The sequence below is a fragment of the Musca domestica genome, unplaced genomic scaffold, assembly GCF_030504385.1.
Source record: "Musca domestica strain aabys unplaced genomic scaffold, Musca_domestica.polishedcontigs.V.1.1 1, whole genome shotgun sequence".
NCBI lineage: Eukaryota > Metazoa > Arthropoda > Insecta > Diptera > Muscidae > Musca > Musca domestica.
The window spans coordinates 11,014,869-11,025,169 of record NW_026712114.1 but is presented as its reverse complement, the minus strand read 5'-3'; the positions used below and the strand labels follow the sequence as shown (position 1 = coordinate 11,025,169).

Below are 10,301 nucleotides of genomic sequence, written 5' to 3'. Positions count from 1 at the left end.
TTTTTTTTATTGTTGCACCCCCTGGTGAACATTACTATCGTTCTCCACTAATAAACAAACTTTTTTATAAAAACAACAATTATGGGATTAATCCTCACCATTTTACAACAACAAAATAATATGGTATCCCGAGCAAACATGCCAAAACTGTTCGATTTTTTATTAAAAAAAAACAGGTACTTCTATTCATCGCAGTAGAAGAGAGAATTTCAACAAAATGTGAGGGGACCACCTCCTTAATTAAAGGTTAAAACAATCTGTAAAAGTTCAGTATTTTTGGTAAAAAGGTCGTTAAGTCAGAACGTCATTTAAAAATTATTTAATATTTCTATATAGTCTAGAAGTTTTGGTCAGGAAGTCGCTTTTTATGTTAAAAATCGGTGATTTTTACAAACGGGGAGACCCAGAAAAATTATTTAAAAAACTCACGTCTCAAAGTCACTGTGGGTGTGTAGCATAGATATCGACTTTTTCAAATAAGCTTTTTTTGAATAGCCAACGGTTATATGTTTTAAATTTTCACCTGGCAACGCCGGAGCGTTAACAAGACACAATTTGATTATGGCAACATATTTGATGTTTTTATTCAACAAAACTATTAAAATGAGAATAACAATGTTTATAAACATTTCATTTGTTGCTGACATAAATTCCGATACACTAACTTGTTTGCATCATTCACCCGGACATGTAACTGCCCGGCTAGCTCAGTCGGTAGAGCATGAGACTCTTAATCTCAGGGTCGTGGGTTCGAGCCCCACGTTGGGCGCAAGCAATTTTTTGTTTTTTTTTTTTTTTATTAAAAAAGTTAAAGAATTCATAAAAATGTATTTATTTTACCTCACGATGTAATAAGAAATTAAAAATGTGCTTTATGAATAACGACTTTGAAGCTGTTGATCTTTGACAATGCATGGGTTTAATACCTGAGTTATTATGAGACTTTGCTGACTCAAACATATTGAATACAATTATTTATATATGGAAACTAGAACAAAATTTTGGCATAAAATATATGAGAAATAAAAGAGAGGCATTGAAGTATGGGAGTGGGTCCAATTAGGTTTTTTTTTTCAAAGCATTTATATTCATTAAAAACAAATTGGAAAAGGCAAGTCATATATACGTTATTTTCGGGCAGGATGAATTTTGATGTATGATCTAATCATCGGGGTATACATATCGCTTATTTTTATAACCTCAGTCCTATAGCTGGAAAAAAAATACAGTTTTAGGCCTTCGGGCTCTTTGGACAAAATTAGTTTTAGGACATTTTTTCTCTTTTCCTGTCAACACGATAACCCTCGAAAGCAAAATCCGATTTTGTCCAAACGCATAGTAATATTAGATTATAGATCCTGTGTCAATATGAGACACCTCCGTCTGGTACTTTTCCCACAAGCGATGAACATTTAAAATAATTGTTAGTCTCATAAAAGGCGTCCGGACATAATCCCCATTGCAATTATGGTGATTATGACCGGTTTTTTGTCCGCTTCCACAATGGACATAATCTCCATGGGGAGTATGGCCGTTTGCTGTGGGGACTACTTAAACAAAAATAAAATTTCAAGACCTGGTCGAAGTCCGTCTTCTTACAAAATGTGTTAAACTTATAAAACTTTAACATGACTGAACATACTCAGAGGAGAAAATCTCAAGCCCCGGTCGAAGAGCAGCTACTTACAAAAAGTTTAAAATTTTGAAAACTTTGGTTTGCGTTAGCTGCTGTTGGACATATCTCAAGCCCCGGCCGAAGGGCAGCTACTTACAAAAAATTTAACATTTAAAAAAGTTTGGTTCGCATTGACCCGACATATCCAGAGGAGAAGACTTTAAAATTTACAAAAAGGTTAAAATTTAGATAAATTAGGTTCGCGTTAGCCCCCATTCCATTGCGGGGGTTATGACCGAAAAAAGGTCATAATCCCCATAACTGTAATGGTGTGCGCGGTGATTATGACACGGAACTCTTATAAAATACTTCATAATTAAGTGATGTTTTATAAACTTTGTATACCCAAATTCAGAGTGATATCCTTCTGTTATACCTCCACAAAGGTTGAACTTTTGAATAATTATAACACTTAAAATTTCGTTTATATCAATATATAATATGCGAAATCACCTTCTGGTACCTCCAAAGGTCACAGAACCATTTTAGTGCGGCCCAAGTAGAAAATATATGACTATTCCATGAAAAATATACAAAAATGCAAATGTACTCAATTCGGAAGGGGCGGAAACCCACTCTGCGAAATTATTTTGTAAGTCCGTACATTGAATGATCAACAAATAATAATAAAAAGTTATTTGCGCCCAACGTGGGGCTCGAACCCACGACCCTGAGATTAAGAGTCTCATGCTCTACCGACTGAGCTAGCCGGGCATATATCTTACGGGAGATCAATACAACATTTCGGATAATTTCTAATTTAATTGAAAAACGATCTTAACGATCGCTCACAAAAATAAAAAAAAAAAAACTCAAAATTACATGGAATATTTTAAAAATTTAAGTAAAATTGTTAAAAATATTCCAATAAAATATAAATTATTTTAATTTAAAAAAAATATATTCTTTATCAATAAAAAGAATGTGGTCCAATCATATTGGCTAGGCTGGCGATGGCACCTCACTCCGGTACGCTATCCCACTACTGCTTACCGCGGGGACTCTTGGCTGCTGGTTTTCACCCCTGGCCCGGTACACCCCTCCTTAACCAACCTGAATGCCTCGGACTCCTCCATGGCACCCATATTGACGGCAAGCTTAGTGCGGACGTTCCGTCAACATGAGGAAATCCACCACACAGAACCCCCAGCCTCAGACCATTCCACAATCCGACCTCGCAGAAGCACGATTACAGAAGATGCCAACCTTCCAGTCGATAGGCGATGAACTAAAACGTAAACATAAGCTATGCTTTTCATATCACCAACAAAACAATGCACACACAAGCAGACGAATTTTTTTCATTCACTGTGAATGGGGTGACGGAATGAATGGATGTGATGATGCTATTCACAGTTATTAATACCCCAATTTAATGAAATTTATAGACACACGCAGAATACGCAAAAGTTGGGATGATTAACTAATGGAAGGTAAAATTGAACCTGAATACTTTTGAAATTAATTTTTTACGGAAATAAATTAAGAAGATAGCTTGGTTATAATCTTTCTCAAAATACGTGAATATGGCAAGATAAATTTATTCATTAAATAAGAGTAGTCTAATTTTTTCCCCAATTTGTAAATAGAATTGAAAAAAAAAAAAATAAGACAACTACTCCAAATGGTGTTCATATGTTCTAGTGTTAGAGATTTGATATAGATTTGAGGGAGAAGGGAAGAACCCTACCACCATTATGTTACAACATGAATTGAAACATGTTAAATTTTCGGTTGTTGGGATGGGTGGGAGAATGCAGTTCAAGTGTTCCAAATACCAAGAACTTCTATATGGAGGCTACACCAAACCGGGAACCTCTAAAGACAATTTTCTACTATAGAGATTGTTATCTATTAAACAATTGCGTGAAAACATGTGTTTGAATCATCAAACTACCGAATTTCGGCGGGTACTGTCATATGGAAATTTCAGACTACTATGGAAATTTTTTTATACCGGTTGTAGAACCCATGATGAACTAAAAATCGCAAATCGTAAAAATATCGAATATTTGGAGGTACCGTTATATGGGGGCTATAGGAAAATATATAGACAAATGTATGTCACAGGAGGTAAACTCCATTGAAAACTGTAAATAAAAAATTCCAGAAAAAAAATCCTAAAATATGTGTCTAAAGTGATCAAAATACCGAATATCGGAGATACAGTGGGCGCTCTACGAAAATTTAGACCTGTATATACTGTTCTGCCACCGGAGCTAGAGCCCATTAAGAACTACCAATACAAAATTTTAGGCAAATCCGTTAGAAAATCATCCGTTAAATCATGAAAATACCGAATTTCCGAAGGGACCATTATATGGGGGCTTTAGTAAAACGTGGGCCTTTATATACAATTTTGCAATTCTCCATTTTAATTTTTTTATCTAGGAAAATTCAATATTCTTGATGTAAAAAAAAACTGTATACACATTTTGAAAATATTATAAAGAATTTCAATTTTGCGCTCTACTTTAATTATCTTTAGTTTTGTCTTTAAAAATATTTAAAAAAATATTACGCTGCAGATTTCTTTACAATAAATATTTTGTTTATGACATTTAATGCCATTTTGGCTCCTTATAAGATTTCTAAATTATTTACAAAATTAAAAAAAAAAAATCAAGTGCGCCCAACGTGGGGCTCGAACCCACGACCCTGAGATTAAGAGTCTCATGCTCTACCGACTGAGCTAGCCGGGCTGTGTGGCTGTCGTGTGCTCATTGGTGTTGTTCGGCTATGGAATGTACATACACACATACACTGTTTTTTTAAACAAGGTATTTCGTTTGTGTTTGATCTAAGATTAGAACAGATGAAAAAATTCGCAGAGTGGATGAAAAAATGATTTGTGGCAATTTATCTTTAGATTAAGTATCTGGAGAAATATACGAGCAAATTATTAAATCGCTTCATAAAGTATCACATGGCGTCGACATAAATAAAGGTATTCAGATGTTTGGGCCTATAGTTCATTATAAATCCTGTTCTAATTAGAAGAGATGAAAAAATCCACAGAGTGGACGAAAAATGATATGTGGAGATTTTTTTGGATTATGTATCTGGAGAAATTTACGAGCAAATTATTAATTCGCTTCATAAAGTTTCACACGGCATCATCGTAAATGTAGGAATTCACATATAAGGTCCAATAATTCAGTATAAATAATTTATCCTTTAAGTATAATCCTTTATCATTGTCAATGGGTGCAAATTTAGGATTTTTGTTTTAGAGGAATTGTTTACAACATCTCGAAATATTTGTCTATATTCACCATCAGCATAAAATTCTAAGTAGATAAGTCTATTATTAAGAATACATCGGGCCATATTTAGGTTACGTTAGGCCTGTAGGAATGGACCCATTTAAGAAAAAATAGAGAAAGAGGTACAAAAAAGAAATAAAGAAAAAAAAAAATAAAATGAATTTTGACCCACGAAGAAATTAGTCTGACTGAAGAATGAAAACAAGGACACCTATAAGCCTCTGTCTGGACAGTGGCAGAGTAGGTGCTCTTCCGTTTGAGTTTCCTCCTCATTTGGACAGAGTCTGCAGTAATCGGCGCTATCTGATTGCGCCATGGAGATGAACGATTTTGGTTTGTAGCCGGTAGCAAAAAAGATGGTCATGATCACAAATGATATTCTCGCACAGTGGAGGGTATACAAATTTTGACATAGCCCAAATTAGCGCCATTTGAATCCATCAAAAGAAAATATTTTCCAAATTGTAGGCTGTATTTTAAGGTTTTAGCCAAGGTAACCTATTAGAGGACCTTCTAACTTAAAAAGACCTTGAAAAATGACTACTAAAACCTATCAATTTTTTTAATATACATTTTTTGCATTTTCGACGTAGCCTAGCTTGACACGGATATTGCGATGAACTATTGTTGTTGTTGTCGCAGCAGTACATGTATGTGTTTGCTTCTGCTAATCTGAATTAAGCTCCAGGGCTGTAGCCAGAGATCTTCTGGAGTGAGTTGGGTAGTTTTGGCTGTGCAATTAAAGTGGTGCAGCGTATTGTGCGGATCACACGCCGGGCAGACGTCACGCACATCTTCTTCAATTCGTGCCCAATACGAACTGAGACGACTACATCTGAACGTAATTGCGCCAAAACTACCCTGGTTTGTCTAGGCAGGTGGTGTTATTCAGCTGCTATGGGTGGGGGTGATGAACTGTTATTGGCTTTGTCGTGGGCTTCGTTAAGCTTATATGGAATTCGGAATTTTCAGAATCTTGTGGAAGACGAATATTGAAAGGATATATCTCACCTCAATGTAGGGTGCCCGATCTAACTTTTTCCAACTAGTACTTATTTCGCGAGGGGGCAGCTCATGCCCGATTGGAAATATTATTTGTTTTCTCCTTCCGCTAAACGAATATTGTAATGTATATGATCGAACAATGTGGGGAAGTATTGCGACATTACTTTGAAAATCATGGTAATGTTGCAGAAAGTATGCGAAAATGCTGTCCTGATTTTGGAAAAATAGAGCACCATCAATTCCGTTTGTAAACAAGATAAATTATTGCAATTGGGGGCAGAAAATGCGCACGCAAACATTGCAGAGCCGATGAACCCAAAACGAGTCACAGTTTGGTATTGATTTTGGTCCAGAGGCAAGAGCAATTAAAATTCAAAATCTAGACATTTTGGGGGATTGTACAAAAAAAATTTTTGGTTTGATATTAATTTTTTTCTTCCCGACTTAATTGCAAGAAAAACGTTGCTTAAAATTTGGAATCTTCGAGTTGCTGGTACCAGAATGAGTTAACCGATCTGGTCGATTTTCGTACCTAACCCAAGCCTAGCACAAATATTACGATAGCGCCTTGCAATCTCTTTTTCTATTAGCGATTTTTAGGTAGTTTTGGACTATTTGTAGGATGCACTACTGTGAAAATATTGTTATGATTGACCTAGAATGGCTAAATCTAGTTCTCCCTTCGAGATTTATCAATCACTCTCAATAGGCTAAGGAACATGAGATTTTTGGCAATACGATACTATAGAGTCTATACCCATAAGGGCTGGAAACTCAAAAATTTTCAGTAACAAGACTTGTGGCAAGTTTTTGTTAAATGAATGGCTTACCCATTGTATAAGATGTTGCCTTTCCTGCAAAAATAAGACCATTATCAATATATATTGTAATATAATTATGGATTTTATACGTACTTGTATTTTATGTTGCAGACTTAAAATTTTTCCGAAGCCGTCGTCCAAAAATTTTAGCATTGTATAAATACATGGAAGCACTGCAGTCCTGATTTTATTTACAAGACTTCCCATTTATTTTTGATTCTGCGTTCCACTAAGGTTCAGGTCCAAAAATTTAAGCTTTGCATAGATATATGGAAGCACTGCAGTCCTGATTTTGTTTAAAAGACCCACTACCCATTTATTGTTGATTGTATATTCCACTAGGGTTTGGAACTCTTTCACACTTTCCGGACATTTATACAGATCATATTATTGACTAGCTTCAGGTGAAATTTTCTGCTTGTTACATATTGATTTATTTTCGTAAGTGAATCCGTTTGGCGTTGTAACATCACAATCAGTTGTTAACCTTTACATAATTTTCCTTTAAACATTCCCTCTTATTTGTCCACAATGATTTCCAATTAGAGAGCTTCACAACAAAGTTAACTCCATTTTTCTTTTTTTCTGTTGTGCAACAAACACATGACCACACATATCGATAATTTGTCCACATTTTCTAACAGTTTTATTATTTATTTATAGCTTTAATCACTTTCATAAAATTTACTTCGAATTCTTGCAAAAATGCCTTTCAACATAACGGCTTATTTTGATTTTTTAGTTTGTTTGCCATCTGTTTTTTTTTCAATGTTGCCAGCACTGTTTGTAAAGCGATAGAGAAAACATGACAACAGCTTGTTAATGGCAAGTTCGCACGGGCGCGATATTTACAAAAAAACCTAATTCAATTAAACATAACTTAAATATCTTATGTTTTTAATTAATAAATAGAACGTAAAGGCAAGTGTCAATATTTTTCAATAGTCATAACCTTTATATTCCCCCCTCAAATAATTCTGCCATGGGCAGCAGCAAAACCCAAAGCATATTTGCCTGCGAACCATGTTCCGTCTGAACGCCACATAATCACTATCGATAATATCAAAAAACATGACAACTATCGAACGAACACAAAGTCGATTATTTCTCATCTCTATCACACAACCCCCATTGATGTGCTCCAATAAGAGAAAAATATAGCAGTAAAAAAACAAGAACGGTTGCTGTTGGAAACGTTTGGACGGAGAACGGAGAAGAACAACAACACAAAATTAGTAAAGCAAATATTAACATAAAGATTTTTGATAACAACAAAAGAAGTGTTGTTATAAATTTGCAAGTTGAGGAAACAACAATTGAAAGTGATTTGACTGGTGGTGCTAAAAACCACAATAACAACAAATTGTTATTAACAATAATAACAAAGAAACCCCAAAAATCAGTGACGAAACGCAAAAACAGAGAGATAATATAGATAATAAAAAATAATAACAACAACAAGAGTGAAATAACAAAAGAAACGCAAAAATGTGCGGTGGATTTACGTGTTCAAAGAATGCATTAATTGCCTTAAATATTTTATATGTGGTAAGTTGTTGCTGTTGTTTGGTTGGTTGGAGGCAGACAAATGTCAAGTAATTTCAATTTGTGGAGCCCTTGAAGGGCAGCATGAACACAGACCATGAACAAAACGGAACGCTAATAGACAGAACTCATTACAATCGAAAAGAAAAATAAACTGTTATACATAATAAATTAAATGCATTTTGCCGAACAAATTCATAGCTATTTCGCCCCATTAAAGTTGTTAAGCTTCTTCCCTTACATTTTCTTTGTACTGATTATAAAGTACATCTACCTACCTACCTACTTGGAAATGAGGATGAGCGGAGAAGAAGTAGTGCGAAAGGAACTCACATTTCATATCATGCTGATTTAAAAGCAATTTCTTTCCTGATTGTTTTCTTTTTCTCGTTATACATACATTAGGGACAACTGCCTTGTGCAGTCATATCCTCCTCTTACATCCTTCTCTTTGCTAAAATCCCACCAATTCATGCTCTAATTTCCCTGCTAAACAAAGGAACAAAAAGGGTCGTCGTCACTGTCTCGTTGGTGTTTCCTTAAGCTTCTTTTGCACTTTGTCCCTTGCCTGCCTGCCCGTCTCCCTTTATTGTTTTTCTTTCCAAAGAAATCCTTTAAAAAATATCGATTTCGTTTTAGTCGCTTTATTTGTTTTACATTCTCATCAGCAGCATTGCTGTCGCTGCTGACATACTATCATCATCCCTTCTCGGTATTCCTTCTATAAATAAGAGTTTTAAATGTATAATTTTTTCCAATCACTTGCCCGACTGCTTGCTTACTTTGTAATCATTCAGCCAGAAAGTCCGTTTCTCTGTCTGTCTGTCTGTCTATCAGAAAAGGCAACAACGTGTTGTTGCTTTTGTTTTATATATTGCCTGACATCTGGCTTGGGTTCTGCTGCTTGGGGCTGCGGTGACGGCGGCATTTTTGTTTTGTTTCCTGATACGAGGGTTGTTGTTACAGGAAAGTTCATGGCTGGTAAACAAAGGATTATAAACTTCGTTCATTTGATGTGTGAAAACTTTAAAAGTAACTAAATAACGTTTTCCACTCTGACTGGAGTAACAGATGTTTCTCTATTCTCTGTTTGACGCTCTCATTCTTATCCGTCGTCTCCCCACGGTAGTTAGCACATAGACAAATGAAAATATAGACAACGAAAAGTTAGTTTTGTCTTTTTATCCAGATGGCGCTCATCATGTTTTGCATAGTCAACATGCTTATTTGCGCGTTCAAGCCACTCGACTTCGAAAACACATTTTATCGGTTTTCAAGAATTTTACTTGATTATTCCTGAATTTTCCGATGTCATCACGTACTTTTCACATTTCTTTTATTATGAGACAATTATCAACTGACAAATATCCTACAGTTTTTGTTATTTTTAACATTTTACAATTGAGTGACTTCAAAATTCCCACTCAAACCCCTGAAACGACATATACGACATCTGCTGACCCGATTTTTTTCGAAGATGAACGGTGAGAGCATTTCGTTGTCTATATTTTCATTTGTCTATGTAGTTAGTCATCTCTGTTATTGTTTTCTAAACACACTGAGGCCTAATGAGGCGAATGAGTTTGCCATAACTTGTCATCAACAATTTGAAGTTTGACCTTAAATGGCGGGATTTATTGTTTACGTACGTTGATTGACTTCCAATACAGTAAAATACCAGACAAAATGTAGTGAGGTAAATGATCTGAACAAAATAGTGATAGTGCGAGTCTTTTGTTTACCCTTCAGCAGTTTTTGTTCTTTTGTGGGTAATAGGCATTTTAATTATAAAATATTAACACACTACCAGCGGAACTTGATTGATAAATCCCGTCGCAAATACCAAAGGAAAAAAGATGAATTTTACGAATTAATTCTTTCGAGCACGGAATTTTAATTCAAAATGTACCTATTACATATTCTATTGATCTTCTATATAGTATGAAATATACTGAAATATACGAAAGAGTTTGAAAAAAATTTTGAATT

At 35.0% G+C, this 10,301-nt stretch overlaps 1 protein-coding gene and 3 non-coding genes across 6 annotated transcripts in view; 2 read left to right on the top strand and 2 right to left on the bottom strand.

Moving 5' to 3' along the window:
• Positions 1 to 696: 696 nt before the first annotated feature.
• On the top strand, positions 697 to 769 carry TRNAK-CUU (transfer RNA lysine (anticodon CUU)). Its single transcript has one exon. It is a non-coding gene; the product is annotated as a tRNA-Lys (tRNA).
• A 1,547-nt stretch (positions 770 to 2,316) lies between these two features.
• Positions 2,317 to 2,389, bottom strand: TRNAK-CUU (transfer RNA lysine (anticodon CUU)). The gene has a single exon. It is a non-coding gene; the product is annotated as a tRNA-Lys (tRNA).
• Positions 2,390 to 4,304: 1,915 nt separating this feature from the next.
• Positions 4,305 to 4,377, bottom strand: TRNAK-CUU (transfer RNA lysine (anticodon CUU)). Its single transcript has one exon. It is a non-coding gene; the product is annotated as a tRNA-Lys (tRNA).
• A 3,527-nt stretch (positions 4,378 to 7,904) lies between these two features.
• Positions 7,905 to 10,301, top strand: part of LOC131800383 (tetraspanin-13-like) — a 28,066-nt gene continuing 25,669 nt past the window's right edge. Inside the window, exon 1 of one of the 3 annotated variants that reach the window (XM_059118848.1) lies at positions 7,905 to 8,315. In XM_059118848.1, coding sequence (XP_058974831.1) covers positions 8,256 to 8,315 — 60 coding nt within the window. In that variant the 5' untranslated portion in view covers positions 7,905 to 8,255. The remainder of the gene's footprint in view (positions 8,316 to 10,301) is intronic. The other 2 variants (XM_059118855.1, XM_059118840.1) reach the window with 2 other exon arrangements.